This window comes from Sciurus vulgaris (assembly GCF_902686455.1).
Source record: "Sciurus vulgaris genome assembly, chromosome: 3".
Taxonomy (NCBI): domain Eukaryota; kingdom Metazoa; phylum Chordata; class Mammalia; order Rodentia; family Sciuridae; genus Sciurus; species Sciurus vulgaris.
This window is the reverse complement of record NC_136463.1, coordinates 42,439,504-42,456,062: the sequence shown is the minus strand read 5'-3', so window position 1 is coordinate 42,456,062 and position 16,559 is coordinate 42,439,504. Positions and strand designations below refer to the sequence as shown.

Sequence of the window (16,559 nt, the reverse complement as noted above, 5' to 3'; positions counted from 1 at the left end):
TGCATCTTGCTTTGTCCCTCAGTGGTTAAGATCATTAGCTTGTAACTTGTGACCCAGCTCTCACTGTGTAAATTTGAAGCAAGTGACACCTGCCAAATTCATCATCTGAGAAGTACAGAGAAGGCCCTCTGCATGGAGTAGCTGTGGGGATTAGGTGTGATGTTTGAAAAGTACTGAGCACAAATGCCTGCCACCCAGTAATCCACATAACTGGTGGCTTCTTAGAGGATGCTCAGCTCTCTGTGAAGGAGACTCAAAACTGTCCTAGGGGAAGGACTTCAACCCTGCTCTGGTGAGGGCCACTCCCTGCCAGTACTGGACCTCTTCAAATTGCCAAAAGTTATCCCCACCAGGAGGAGGGATGGCCCAGAGGTGACTCACACACAGATGTGGAATGATCCTCCAGTCAGATTCACCTGTGGGGACAGATGCTCCTCATTGAGGAAGTCATTTACTGAACTCAGGGGCATCCTACCACTGAGCTGTATCCCAGCTCTTTTTTACTTATATTGAGACAGGTCTTGTGAAGTTGCCCTGGATGGCCTTGAACTTGTGATTCTTTTGTCTCTCAGCCTCCAGAGTAATTGGGATTACAGGCATGCACCACTGTGTCCAGTAGTTATTGTTCTTATGCTGGTTTAACTGTGCTGGAAGGAGAGGGACAAGGAGCAAGGTCTTCCAACTTCATTCTTTGTCTAAGCGAAGTGAATACCTTCCTCTCAACTATGCAAGATACATCCCATTATGAATTCCTGGGCATAAAAAAACAGGATCCTCTGGGTTTGACCTCCCCCCAGTATTGCAAAAACAAAACACAAAAAACCATGGTGTCCTGACAGTAGAGCAGTAAGTTCTTTTAATCACACACTTGAAAAATATCACAGGTCAAATCACTGGAATACAGAGAAGGTTCCATCTCCCCCCACCCCTGGTGAGGAGCCCTTCTCCATTTCAGACTCCCAGAAAGGCCCCGAAGGTTTTATATTTTTACATGCTTCATGTTCCATGGTATTTGGTCAGAGCCTTAAAACTGGCCCACCTGCTACTCTGAAATTTTAAGATAACTGATTCAGTTAAATAACAGTCCCAAGATAGAACTGATCTAATAGGTGACCACCCACTTAAACTCAGAGCCTACTTTTCTGGCCAAAGCCTGTCTCTGAAACCTGATCTCCTTCACACAGTCCCAGGTTTCCAATATGCCAGTCACCTTCTGACCGTTGGCTACAGGTGGACACCACTAGAACCCCTGCTAACATCTCCAACCAGTACTTCTGCCAATGAGGCCAGTCAGCGGGCACCTGCTAAGCCCTGAGCTGGTCAGCACAGATTATGTGCCCATTTCTAGATCCAAACAATATTCAGTTACTTCTCACCTCACACTTAAGATTCGGGGGAAGAACTGCTGTCACCTCCACTGTAGACATGGGGAGAGCACACATAGTGTCCTACCTGAAAGAAAGCATGGAGCTGGGGGAGTGAGGGCTGTTGATAAACATGTAGGAACTAGGAACGTGGCCGTGTAAGTTCCAGGCCTAGCTCAGTCCATCCCATCAGAACTGATCCAGAACTCTTCTGTCACACCTGGCTGAGGGGACATCCCAATTGCCACGTAAGAGCCTCCTTCTCAACAAAAAGCGCATTGTGAACCCTTTTGTTTACAGGACAGCAAACAGGGTTGACTTTGGTGAGAAGCCCAGAGGGGAAATAATGGTTTGAGCCAGGGCAATGGGTAGAGGAAAGATCTGCTCGCCTAAAACCCTATTTAAGTCTTTGAGGGAACCCCCGGCCCTCTCCATCCCTGGAGAAGCGCTATGGGTGTGGAATGGTTTGGATATGCCCCAGCACTAACTGAAGATAACAGGAGACAAAGGTAGCAAGAGCCAAATATAAGGGAAGAGGGAGCCTGGAGTCAGGGGCTGCCTGGAAGGGCTTCAAGCTGACATCCCCACAGGTAGGATAAAGTTCCGCTCACTGGCTGAAATATAAAAGGAACCAAACCGTTTTGGAGAGGGGAGAGAAAGCCACCCACCCTCTGGTCTTCCAAAACAACGTTCATTCTCTCACAGCCTCCTTTAATCATGTTAAACCCATGCCATATGAGTACAGGCGAATTCGACCAGTGAATTCTATGCAAATGCTTCACAAAAAAACGGCTGCTAACAGGAACAATATGTACCTGGTACATGCTGATTATATCGGGGGTGGGAGGGCAGGAAGTAAGGAGAGCCGCCTCCTTTCCTACTGTGCTCTTCAGATCTGCTGGAGGGACCCAGACACACAGCAGATGGCCCCCTCCCCAGTGGCAGAGGCAGCCCTCCCCCCAACCTAAGGAACACTTGCTTCCAGCAGCAGACACTCAAGTCAGCATGCATCAGCCATATGGGTATGTACAAGCTTTCGGCTGGTGAAGCTGAGCTCAGAGCTGGAGTCTAGAGGAACTGTGGGCAAGGAAGCCATTTGCCTTCCCCTGCCTTCTCAGGGATTCCTGGAAGTCACCCTGCCTCTACTCCTTGGGGATCTCAAACATGCAGAGGCTCTTGTACTTCTGCAGAAGTTCATTCTTGGTCCTGACTTGCTCCCGGAGGCTGTGCAGCTGTTGCTGCTGCTGCTCAGGACTCAGGTGGATGCCGGGCATGGTGCTGATGAGCTTTCGCATCTCCTGGAACTTGGTTTTGAGGGCATTCAGGTCCTGGTGGACGTCTGGGCTGTCCTTATCCATGCTGTGGAGGGCAGAGGATGGTCATTAGCACTCATAGTTCATACCCACGCCTGGCTTCCCTGTTCTGCACCCTACAATACTTTTCAGAACATTGTTTGATGTGTCTGTCCCAAATAAGCTGTGCGACCTCAGAAGGCAGGGAACAGTTCTCTCTTACAACACCCCCTTGTCTAGCACACTCACAAAGTCAGGTGCTTAATCCTGCTCTTCTGTCCACCATTGGCCCTCTGAGGACAGGGACTGCATCCGTCTCATCCACAACTGTCTCCCTATCCCACAGACTCTCAAGAAGTATTTGTTCACAGGCATGTTTGGCAAATAAACTCATAAATTTGGGTTGAATGAACGAATAAACCATTAACAATCATCAGCTGATTCATGCCAAACCAAAAAGTTTACATACCACATTCTGTATAACCTAAGCCATTTCTAGCCAATCAGGAGACTTTTCAACTAGCAAGAGCTAATTTTAGCCAAGGTTTTGATGCTCACTTGAACCTGTTAACATAAAGACTAATTTCTATAGAGCTGTTCATAAATTTTACATCAGTTACAAATACTGGAAATTTTCAGCAGATATAGGCTTTCTCCTACCACAGCAATGCAAACTCCTTGCCTTCAGGTCAAGCTCATTTTGAAGGCTGCTGATCATTCACTTAATCTCCCAGCTATTATTAGTTGCACAGAGATCTACACTCCCCTGTTACTACCAAATTAAAGCAAAACAAGGATGAAAACCCTCAACTAATATCAAAAAAATGGCCCACCAGTCGCTCCTAAGTTAGTGAGTAAGCTTTGGTAAAAGCAATTGAGACTAAAAACGAAACACCAGTTTAGTAAGCTGTTCTGAAAGGAAGCCATGGAGGCGTCAGTGGGAAACTGTCAATGATCATGTATTTTTTAATAAACATTCATCCCTGGTGGGAAATTTCAACCCAGATGGTGCTAATTCATGTTTATTATTCATCATTTCTCTGCTTACGCAGACAGAATACCTATCTTTCCTGTTGATCCATCAGCTACTTCTCACACCTTGCGAATCAGATGGCCACCAGGACCTGTTCATTATTTATCAACAGGTCTAAACTCAGGTGGAACTTGGAGAATCAATCATCTCTTCTAGGGAATAAGTGGCCAAGCAAATGTTTCCTGCTGCCATTAGATGCCCTCAATTTAGAAATACAATTAATGGGTATGCCTTAACTCAGCTGCTAAGGATGGGTACCTGGAGCTCAGGAGGACTGCAAATGATTTGGAAGGAAGCAAACAGGGAGCAATATTTTTTTTGTGGTGCTAGGGACGGAACCCAGGGCCTCCTGTGTACTAGGCAAGTGCTCGACCACTGAACTATACTCCTCATCAGGGATCATCTTTTAACTCTTTCAGCTCAGATACACAAATCTAGATAGAAACCATCTGGAATCCTGAAAGCATTATACTTGAATGGCACATGAACTAACACTGTTACCAACTTAAGTCCCAAAGAAGTTTTGAAATTAAAATTTAGTTTAAAGAAAACTGATTCACATCACATGAAACTTTCTAAAACAGTAAAACAAATTAAAAATACATAAAATTAAAATGTGGAAGAAAGTTGTGGTAATCCAATTGTTGAATCAAAACTAACCTTTTGGGCCTAACTTGGCCCAAAATAAAATTCTGAAGTGGGCCATGTTTAAGATGCTTATTTCTGAAAACCCCCAAATCTCCAGGGTTGCCCATTCTTTATTCAGTGAACTTTTAGGAGAGGATAAGGTCCTCAGATAAGAAATGAGCCATGAGAAAAGCCACCTAGAGGGGAGCTGAGCTGAGCTGAAAGAGGGCCTCTCTGTGAGCTGCTCACCTGCCCTAGTTGGTGGCAGTAAATAGCACATGAGTCCTGGGGCGAGGAAAACACGCTATTCACATGCTATTCAAGAACTGGTTGGAACCAAGTGGGAACCTGCTAAGCCAAAATGACTATGAAATACCCAGGCCCAAAGAAAAGGAACAGGCCCAAATATTGAGTGAATAAAAGCAGAAAGCTCTAAATGGGCCTGCCTTTGTCCTCAATGTTAGTCATCATCCAACTTTAGAAGGTTAAAAAAGAGAGAGAGACAGACTAGGTCAAGAAGGATAATAATCACACAAACAAGGGCAAAGTCAGGGCACTTTGGTCCCACCTACTATGCTTTTTAAAGGAGTGGATGAAATATTACTGCTAAGGGTAGTGCTCAGAGTGTCCTTCCAGCAGGCCACAGAGATATCTGGATATGTGTCTCCAGAATCATAAATAGCACAGGTTAGGTGGACACATCTAAGAATCACAACTCCATTTTCTTTGTTCTTCTTTTATTTTTTTATAGTAAAGGTTCTTTAGCACAAATGCAAATGGGCAACAACTGGACAGTGTGTCCACTGGCACGTTAGAAGCAAAAGAAACCCACTGGATCAACTGAAGCCAGCCTCCTCTAAAACTTGATTGTCACTTCTTTTGACCGTGGGTGGCATCTGACCTGGTTTCTTATGTCCTCCTCAAAACCTCCACTGCCCTCAGCTAAATGTCCCAGCGGCTGCACTGTGGACTAGTGGCTTCAGCTCTCCTCTGCTCTGGCCTCTCCTTCTACCATGCTAACTTCAGTAGCTTCATCCTTCCAAAACTTTTATTCTCTTTTTAATATTAATGGGTACTTAAAGGAAAAAATTCAAAAGTGACAGATGCAAAGACTTAGAAACAGGAAGTCCCTTTAGTTTTAGGACCCAGAGATAACCATGTTGATATGTAATGTATACTATTTCAGATCACTTCAAAACATAGTATAAAAATACATGCTTCTTTGTTTTGACAGAAATGTGGCCATACCTGGTTCTATTTTTTTAAATTTTCATTTTTCTCCTAACAACGCATCTTTGGAGGTCTTTCTGCATTAACACATATATACATTATATAGCTAAACTATTTATTGATGTGTGTTTGGAATGCCTGTAATTTGTTAGGATGGCAATGAGCATCTTATACCTACATCTTCATGTACTTGTGCAAGTATTTTGGAACACAATTTCCCACCAGTGAGAAATCTGGGTCAAAAGTTCTGTGATTTCTGAAATATTACCAAATTGCCCTCTCAGCTGGATGCGGTGATATACCCATAATCCCAGCTATGGTGTCGGGGACTAAACAGGAGGATCAAAAGTTCAAGATCAGCCTGGGCAACTTAAAGACTCCATATCAAAGAAAAAAATCCAAAAACAACAACAACAAAAACCTCAAAAAAGCTATACTGATGTACACTCCATGACACACTATCCTCCTACTCTGGACAATGCTGGCTGTTCCTTCTCTAGCAGCTGTATTCCTCTGCCCCAGTTCTGCCAGCACCCAAGAGACCTCTGAACCTTACACCCTTGCTTCAGGGTTGCATGTATAATACATTCTTTTTAGGGAGTAACAACAAAAGGTTCTGCTGCTAAAAGAAGTTTGGGGGGGGGCATGTTGTGGGTGGGAAGCTGCTCTGCAAATCACCCTTGGACTTGATAGCCACTCCCAGTTCTGTGCATGCTGAAAGCAACTCCCCACCAGCCCTCCTACCTGCCTATAGCTCCCTCTTTCCAGCTGTCATTGATTATCTTCTCCCTGGAGTCTGGAAAACCCCTAAAATCCAAAGTGGGCCTCCGTCCGCTTCCTTGCTGGAAGGCCCCAACCACCCCACTGAGTGAACTCAGGGCTGCCCTCTCAGACTTGCCCTTTGTGCCGTCACTCTCCCAGTTATGGGTCCTGCCAACTCTACCTTCCAGAGACTCCTGAGAACTACCCACTGCCACTGCCTTCCTGGAAACGGAAGGCTCCCCTCCACACCCTCTGCTTCACCTACCTTTAGAAACCCAAGTCTGGAGCTGGGGATATAGCTCAGTTGGTAGAGTGCTTGCCTTGTAAGGACAAGGCCCTGGGTTCAATTCCCAGCACTACCAAAAAAAAAAAAAAAGAAACCCAAGTTTGCACAGGTCACTGCTGCTTAAAAATTCTAGCTGGCCCTCAGCTCCCAGATAACACCTGCTGGGCAAGTTCAAACTGTGAAGGGGGCCACCAATGCTACCCACAAATGCCTCTAGCCTTCCTAGGCTCAGCTTCCCATTCTACCTAGGACCCTGCCCCCAACCCCAAACATTTCTCCCACTGTATTAAGTAAGTGCTGGCCAGGAAGACTGACTTTGTGGGGCAGTCAGTGAAATCAATGGGACAGAAATGAAGTGGCAGAGGAGTGAAGAGACTTCAAGCAGGCCCTGGAAGCAACTCTTCCAAGCAGTCTCCCAGACATTCCTGTCTGGGCACTCATCCTTTTGGGACATGGCTGAAGGAGAAGGGTGTGAAGGCAGAGGCTGCAGTAGCTGCCCCAGACCATGCTGGTGTGGGCTTGCCCAGTTCCTCTGCTGCAGCTGCAGAGGGGGCCACTTCTGCTGAGCCCTGGAGCAAGCCTCAGCTGGCGTGGAGGGTGGGCGGATCAAAACAGACCTTGTGTGGGAAGAGGCAGGTCAATAACACCCTGTTCTCATGGAAGAGGTCCTGCTGGGGCTCTGAGGTCTTGCTGACCTGCCACTACAAGAGGACTTGTTTCAAAAGCTTGATCAGATGGGAGGGACAGCTTGGCATGCCATCACTGGAATTCCCTCTGCAGGGTCAAGGATGGCTCTCCTGTACCCACATAGCAACCTACGACATTTTAAAGGAAAACGTTTAATTAAAAATATTTTGTGACAGTACCCATAATGACAGAATACTCTAACTGGGTGGGCCAAACACAGCAGGAAGGCAGGAACAACGCAATCCAGAATTCCTAGGCTGGGACACATAGTACCAGACTCAGATTAGATTTGGTAAATTTAAAGGAAAAAGACATTATAGTTTTCTCTGGTCTCACATATCTCATTTCTTGCTACTTTTATCATGGAACTTTTATATATACCAAGAAAGGTCTCAAAAGACTTGGTATTTCGAATATTTCTTATAGGCATTAGATTATCCTTTTTGTTATTTGTTTGGTTTTCAGTACCGGGAACTGAACCCAGGGGCACTCTATCACTGTTTTACAGTGATACAGCCTTTTAAAATTTTGATTCTGACATAGGGTCTCACTAAATTTCTGAAGCTAGATCCTCCTGCCTCAGTCTCCTGAGTTGCTGGGATTATTGGCATGTGCCACTGATCCTGGCTCCTCATTCTTTAAAAATAAATGTATAGAGTTTTAGTTGTTCATTCAACCATGGGAAAGATGTTAGGAGGCACAAGAGTTCCCACTGTAAGCAGGGTGGTCCCAGGTGGAGATTCTGGTAGCCAGGCAGGGAGTGTCCTTGGGTACAGTGGAAATCACGTTCACAAAGCTCTGTAAGCACAGGAGGTGGCCTCTAAAAAAGTCCTTAAAAAACATGCAGCATTCCCATGAGGACTTCATCCTCCCAAAGGCACTTGCAGCAGAAAAGTCCCTGTTCTGGACTTTACAGTGGATGGTCCAGGCATGCAAAGTGAGGCGGTCTGCTGAGATACTCGAATGGAAGGCTAAGGTCTGGGCTTCATTTCCTCTGAAGCCCTAGGGAATTTCGAGTAGAGAAAAATTAACTTGATAACATACACAGGATGAATTTTAGAGAGGAGAGTTTAAAGGTAAAGAGACTAATTAAGAAGTGATTATTAATCTAAAAAACAAGATTAGGTCTAGCTGATGAGTAGTCTCAACAGGTTTGAGAGTAAGTGAGCAGGTCCAAGACAAAAAGGTCCACAAAACCAAAAAGCATCACAATCTCAGATAGGTTACTAGGAAACTGGGCTGGGAAGGTAAAGATGTTACAGGGGATAACTAACAAGCAAGAGCAAGGGGGGAATATCCCTAAATGGGAAGTAAACATACTATGAGGATTTCAGGACTAAAACAGTTTGGTACTAGAGGACAGAATGTTGAGAAGTAGATCAAAAAACATATGGCAAATCAATATATAATAAAGGCAGCAACTCCAGGAGGTACAATAATGAATATTCACTAAATGCCTGTGGGGAAGAGGTGGCTAGCTGGCTCCCTTACTCTCCACCAAAACAAATTCCAGAAGCATCAAAAAACTCAAAGTAAACACCACAATCATAAAGTCTTAGGAAAAGACTTAGAAATGGGAATTAATTTTTATAATTTTAGAGTGTCCAGGTCTTTTATCTTTTTCTTCTTCTTTATTTTTGTGATGCTGAGGATGGAATCCAGGACCTCACACATGCCAGGCAAGCGCTCTACCACTGAGCCACATCCCCAGCCCTATGGCCTAGGTAGGATTCAAAATTGGAAGCCAGAAAGGAAAAACTCAACAACTTTGACTACATGAAATTATATGATACTGAATGAAACAAAACACACAAGAAAACCATGACCATGAACAAGACAGAAAAAAAGCAACAACTTGAGGGAATTATTTGTAATATTTGACAGAGACATTACTTCTTTACCATACAGAATTCATAAAAAAATGACCTAATAGAAACATGGGCAGTTTATAGGGAAAAGTACAAATGATGCATAAAATTACATATGAAAAGATTTTTTTCTAAGGTAACAAAAGATACAGATCAATATATAAATTCTGACCTATCAAATTAACTACAGCTAAAAGTTTACTGGTGACAGCAGTGGTGTGGGGAGAAGATACAAATACAATATTAGCGGAAGCACAAACTGACATATTCTTTCTGAATTTGTTAATAGTGATCAAAATTTTTAATTTGTACATCCCATTGCTAGAAATGTCCCCTGCAGAGACTCCTAAGAACCACAAGACAGTATTGATAAAGAGACAAACTGCAGTACTGACTGCAAAGCAGAACCCCTGGCATAAAGACTGTCCTTGAGCAAAGAACAGTTTAATAAATGATGGCATGTTCATAAAATGGAATATTTGCAGTTTGGGGACAAGGGAGGAAACTGGGTGAAGCGGAGGGGAAGGATCACTTTCATTTCATATCTCTGCGTACTCTTGGACTCCATCTACCACTTTAATTTTTTTTTAATGCTTTTGGGGTGGCAGATTTATGGGCCACTTTAGGTTAATAGAATTTTGAAGTTAATTGAAGCAGCCCAGTCTACAGGACTGAATTTTGGAGGAGTTCGCTAAATGAAGTAGCATTGTAAATTGATCAGTAGCTATCAAAATAAAAAATGCATGTGCCTTCTGCTCTAGCAATTCCACTGCTGAAGATTTACCTCACCATAAACATAGTGAAATAAAAGGATGCTTACTTACCCCAGAACTACCAGCAATAGCAAAAATTAGGAAAATGCCTAAGGGCACACGTACAGACCAGTTACATAAATCATGGTACATCCATGAGATGGAATTCTCTGCAATGGCCTTAATGAGGCAAATCTTTATGTGCAGTACAGAAAGGTGCCCACAGCGAACTAATCAGTGAAAAGGCATAATACAAGGCACATGGTCTCAATTTGTGTACATATTTGAAAAGACAAACATATATATTCCCTGGAAGGCAGCTTAAGTATTCACAGCAGTTATACCTTTCTGTGTTTCTGAATGTGCAATTGTGACTTATGAAATAATTTAAATAAAAGACTGATGTAACCAGCTGAATTCTTTATAAGAACAGGAAAGGCTACATTTGCTACTTTGTTTTACTTTCTTGTTCATCCCTGACCACCACTCCAATGGACTGTTTGGAAGTTTCAGGAAGGAAGAGATGAAGGTTCTTGGAGAGTCACCCTGTGTACTAGGTCTGGCCCCAGTCCTCACTACCTGTGGCTAAGCCTGCCAAGTCCATGTCCCACCTGGCCTCCCAGTAAACCTCATAGGACAAAGTTCTGCTCCCTACAGGGGGTGTGCTAGTCTATCCTGACTCCTCCCTTTTCTTCAGCTCTCCATCCTGACCCTGTTCTAGCTTGGATTACTTTCAATGCCACCAAACTGGAGAATTGACCCCAAGAGTCAATGCTATTTCTTGGCTTCACCCCCCCCCCCCACCGCCCCATTCCTACACTGTCCTCCTCCCTCTCATTTCAGACTTATCATTGGCATCACCCTCTACAAGCCTCTGGTTTCTCCAGGCTTTCTGAGGTCTCCTATCTCTGGCTCCCCTACCCTTCCTCAGTCCACATCCCTTTCCCTCATTAGCCTATAAACTCAAATACATAATACATCAAAGGCTTCCAGACTGAATCCTAGCTTTTTCTCAAGGTGATAGTTTCTCTTCAAATGAACGGATCTGGCTTTTTGGTGGGGGAAAGAAAGTCTTTTCTGGTGTGTTTTTGTACTCCAATGTCTTTTCTCTGGGACTGGACAGACATCTCAGAGAAGGTACCTCATTCTCTTTGGCTACCCAGGCTAAAAGCCAGGTTGGAAAAGGCTGGTTGCAGGGGGCAGGGGTAGGTTACTATTTGGTTGATGAACTTTCTCTTATTTCCTATTTTCAGTATGGCTCCCTACTACCTACCCCTGCAACATGCCTGGTGTCTCCCAATCCAGGTCCTTGCTGTCTTATTCCTTCTGGAGAATATATCTTGGGAAAGAGCAATCCTTTGCCAAGATGAAAGGTAGTTTGGCTTCTTGGAGTGGGTGGATATTCTAGACTTCTAAGTAATCCTCCTGTTCTTAGCCCCATCCTTCATGCCCAACTTCCAGAGATTGCAGGCCCAAGCAGTTCCTGGGATTTGGGAGAAGGCCATGATGGTCAAAGACAGCTAGCTTCAGAGTTGGTAGGTGAGTTAGCCCTTGACCATCTGTTTTGTGGCAATCCTCTCCTGTCCTGTTCTTTTTGATTTTATGCTTTGCTTTTTTTTTTTTTTTTGGAACCTGGGATTAAACTCGGGGGCATTCAACCAGTGAGCCACATCCCAGCCCTATTTTGTATTTTATTTAGAAACAGGGTCTCAGAGAGTAGCTTAGCACCTTGCTTTTGCTGAGGCTGGCTTTAAACTCAAGATCCTCCTGCCTCAGTCTCCCGAGTTGCTGGGATGCTTTTAAAAAAAGTCCTTTTACTGTCTTTTACACAAACCACATGTGACAACCCATCATCTTTCATACTCTTAGGTATATCTTACAAAAACAATTTCATGACTTAAGTATTATTGTTCCTATTTCACAGGCAAAAAAGAGGATCAGAGGAGTTTAGTTTGCCTGCCCAAAGTTACCCAAATAGTACATTATAGAGCTGCTAATTTGAATTCAATGTTTGAAGTCCATTATTGACATATTAAAGATAAGAAAATTATAGCCTGAGAAGGTTATTTAACAAGATGATAAGGCAAGCAAGTGTAAGCACACAGACTTGAATCCAGGACTATCTGACTTCAAGGTCTGCTCTCCCTAATATATTTTACGGCTTCATTTTTAATGTCAGTCCAACTCAACTTCTCTACCTGAACTCAAGAATTAATACTTAGGGCTGGGTGTGGTGGTGCATGCCTGTCATCCCAGCAATTCAGGAGCCTGAGGGAAGAGGACTGGAAGTTCAAAGCCAGCCTCAGCAATTTAGCAAGACCCTGACCAACTTAGGGAGACCCTGTTTCAAAATAAAAACTTAAAAAAAAAAAAAAAAAAAAAAAAAAAAAGGCTGGGGATGTGACTCAGTGGCTATCCTGGATTTAATCCCTGTTACCAAAATAAATAAATAAATAAATAAATAAAAGGGAAAAAAAAGAGAAAAGAATAATATACACTTAGACAACTCCCAAGAGCTGTCTCCATGAATGCATACCTTTTTGTGCTTCTGTTTTTCCATATTTTTCTTAAAACCAGGGTATTTGGGTTAATCTGTATAACCCCCTTCTTTGGGGTTGAACTCAAGCACTCTACCACTGAGCTATATCCACAACCCTTTGTATTTTGAGACAGGGTCTCACTAAGTTCTCAAGGTTGACCTTGAACTTGGAGTCCTCCTGCCCCAGACTCCCCAGCTGCTGGGATGACAGGCGTGTACCACAGTGCCTGGCTGGATAATCCCTTTATAATTCATTACTGCTCAGAGTCTGGGGTGGGGTGTCATCTGTATTTCTGTTTGTGAACTCACTGGTGCTGAGAAGAAATGCTACTTCATTGCCACTTGTTGATGAAGACAGAACAGTCTGCCTCATTCATTCCAAGCGAAGTCAAATAAAGTGGGGATCTATTTGAAAACAAAGGATTTGCAGTTGTGGTGGGTGAGTATCACATCATCTCACAGCAAGTGAATCCAGGCTATCTAAACCTCAAAGAAGCTGGTGCATTAACACTCAAGATTTTCAGGTTCCAACTGGCAATTCATTTTTAGCAAAACACCAAAGTGCATGTTAATGTTCGCTTGAATGTTACTAGAGTGGTATTTTGTATTAATTTACTTTGATTTAGCTCTGAATGGTTAAATAGGAGTTAAAAGCCTAGGGGTTTACATTTAATATCATGTGGATATAGTAATGTGCTGAATAACCTTTTATTCCATGACAGACCACACATACAAGCTGAAAACTTTCAATGGCCCAGAGACACCATTGTGATATTGTAGCACTCATGCTAGAGCAAATAAACGCACTGTACTGCCAGTTGTTTAAAAATATGGCACATACAATTATAGATAGTAGATAAATCCTCAATAATAATAATGACTATATTACTGGCTTATGTATCTACTATTCTGTACTTTAAATTGCCAAAATGTACTCCTACTTTAAAAAAAAAAATCACTATAAAACAGTGTGCCCTGATGGGCCAGCAGCAGCCTCATACACCTTATATTTAGAGCTTCTTGATTGCATCAAGAAGCCATGTCAAGTGACTGAACTATACCTCCTAGGTTTATGAAAGTAAACTTTGGGTATGCCCATGACAATGCACCTCTCTGAATATGTCTCCATCCTTAGGCAACAAGACTGTATGTGAAAAAAATAATAACTTAGGCAAATATGGGGATCAGGAAGACTTTTGTTCAAAAGGATGACAACACATCCTTTGATACTATCTTACAACAAAGTTAGTAAAGGGATCTAATCATTTAGGGCAACTTATGTGTCTTTCTTTCCTCTAATGTTTCCTGATCACTCTTCCCTTCTTTTTATTTTTTAATTATATTATCCACATTCGTGTTTTTTCTTTCCTTCTGATGGTGAGCCCTGTGGAGTTAAAAAGTTGGCTCCTTTTATTGTGTATACTCATAGAATCTGGCATTTCCCCACACAGGTGAGATGATGTGTATATGTTGAAATGCATCAAAATGCAAAACCTTGAGTGCCTACATGATGCCACATGTGGAAAATTTCACACTCGAATTCGTGTGGTAGGTTGCATTCAAAACACAGGTGAACTAAAAATATTGTATAAAATTACTTTCGGGTTATGTGTATAAGGACTTGGGTCCCATCCGAAAATATGCGAAATATGAAACCCTCTTAATCCCTAGCATTTCGGATAAGGGATCCACAACCCGTATTAACCGTGTTACAGGTGAATAAACACGGGCTTAGACCTTAACTTGCTTAAGACGGTTGGGATACAAACTTGAGCACTTGGAACCCAGAGCCTGTGCATTGAGTCAATAACTCGGCTTCTTTTTAAGCATATCGCTGAACTCGTAGAGTAACTGTGCGGTCTCAGAGAAGGCCTCTTCCGGTTCTAGGACTCAGTTTCCTCATCTTTGACATATGGGCGTACCTCCGAGCGCCCAGAGCTCTCGCAGCTCTGAAACAGACGAGACAGGAAGAGAGGGAGTGCGGTGGCTCGTCCTCTCCAAGGGCCCTTACCATTTGATGATGTTGTGAACCAAAGGTAAAAAGGAATAGTTCTCTTCCTTCACGCCAGCGGGTGATTGAGGCTGCGGTGCTGGGGACTGCTGCGTCTGGGGCGCAGCGACCGGAGGCGGCGGCTGAGGAGGCGGCAGCGGCTTGGTCTCAGGCAGCGGCGGCTCGGACGCGGGCGGTAACGCATCCTCGGTCTGTCGCCCCGCCGCCACCCCGGCGGAGGCCATGGCGGCGCGGTGGGGTCAGGGAATCAATCACTAGGATCCCAGGAATTAGCCTTCCGAGAGCGTCGCGGACTGTGTACGTCACTACCGTGCACTCGGCAAGCACGGAGCTAGGAGGGAGGCTCTGAGCATGCGCGCTGGAAACGGGGCGGAGCAAAGTCGCAGGGGCGGGGAAGTTTGTTGCTGGGCGACCGTGGGAGGGTCCGGGGTGGCCTGGAAATGGTTTAGAGTCGGAATAAGAGATTTATTTCAGAAATAACAGCCTTATTTACTATCCATATGACGAAGTGGGCACAAAAGCAACTAACACAGGAAGCCCAGAAATAAATACGCAACTTAGCCAAGACCGCGGGTCTCTCCAAGAAACAACAGAAACTGCTGCAGAGTAAATGACACTAGGGTAACACCTGTGTGAGGCCTGGGCTCTGCAGCGGGGAGCAGAGTCCAGAGACCAAGGACCTAAGCGCCTACACCATGCACACCTCAGACAGGAGAGGGAGAACCCATAGTGCCAGACCCCATACGAAGAACAAAGGACGAAGAGGCAAAGAAATTGTGGTCCTTTCCCAGTTCCTCATGGCTGCTGAGGGAGAAACGAATAATTCAACTCAATAAACATTGAATATGCACCTAGACCTGCTGGATGTGTTTGTATGTAGTTGAGGAAGACGGTCCCAACTTTCAATACAAGGCAGAAGGATACTCATCCCAAGAAAAAATATATCCTGGAAGAAAGACTGTCTCTGATACTCTCAGTATCTTTGGCCAGTTCTTTAAGCACTTAGGTCCCAGTTGCTCCACCTCTAAAATCTTATTTAGTCCAGGGACATGGCAGAGCCTCAACTACATTCTAATTTCACATACATGGTTGACCCTGAAAAGTTTTCTTTGCATGAGAAGCCTGTAGGATACTGGGCCAAAGAAGGGAACAGCTGATAGGTTTGTGTTTATTCTTCTCAAAATGAGTATGATATGGGGGCTGTATTAAAATTTTCTGGGGGCTGGGTTTGGGGCCCTGTGGTACAGCACTTGCCTAGTATGCGTGAGACCCTGGGTTCGATCCTCAGCACCACATAAAAATAAAATAAAGGTATTGTGTCCACCTACCACTAAAAAAAATTAAATAGAAAAATTTTTCTGGATGATGAGGAAAGCTGTCAACTGGAGCCCTCACTCACCATCATGGCAGAAAAGAGGGGGAAGGAATCTTACATTCAGGGAGCAAGGTGAACAACTGCTCTTAAGTCCAAGATGGATTCTCTTAAGGAGAGTATGGATGTAGATATGTTCAGGTGCAGTGGGAGGGGCACGTGGAGCAGATCCTTGGGGAAGTGGACATTGGAAGTGTGCTGTATATGGACCTTAGCACAGCTTTCTTCAGCCAGTGATGTGCAGAGTGACTCAAAGAGAGAGAGAAAGAGAAAGCAAGTAGAAGGTGGGGGCTTCAGGGTTTTCTTCCTTCTAATCTTGTACACCTTCACCTAAGGGAAGAGTTCAAGAGTCCTGGTAGAGAATGAAGGAGAAAAATGTCTGCTGGAATAGGGCCAGGTGTGCTTGAAAACACTGTATCCCCTTGGAGTCATCTAGTGAATAATGATAGTAATTACTACAACTACCATGAGTAATAAGAGTTATTTCAAAGAACAAAGTTACAATCACTATCACATTTAATTCGCAGGAGAACTCTAGAAGGTAGACGTTAGTATTCCCATTTTATAGATGAGGAAACTGAGGTTTACTATGGTTACAAGATTGGTCACAGGGTCACATGGTTATGAAGCTTGCCTGACACCAAGTGCCTGTTCTAAACAGACACTTAGGTGACCTCAAATTCCTCCCTATTCTGCAACTTTATGATTTGAAATGTTAAAGTGGGTTTGTATTCAC

At 43.8% G+C, this 16,559-nt stretch overlaps 1 protein-coding gene across 1 annotated transcript; it reads right to left on the bottom strand.

The window, feature by feature from the left end:
• Positions 1 to 830: 830 nt before the first annotated feature.
• Positions 831 to 14,770, bottom strand: MED9 (mediator complex subunit 9). Its single transcript, XM_079132121.1, has 2 exons — positions 14,452 to 14,770; positions 831 to 2,723 (listed from the first exon to the last, which is right to left on the bottom strand). The coding sequence occupies exons 1-2, from the start codon at positions 14,673 to 14,675 to the stop codon at positions 2,507 to 2,509; spliced, it is 441 nt and encodes a 146-aa protein (XP_078988247.1). The 5' UTR covers positions 14,676 to 14,770; the 3' UTR covers positions 831 to 2,506.
• Between the last annotated feature and the right edge of the window lie 1,789 nt (positions 14,771 to 16,559).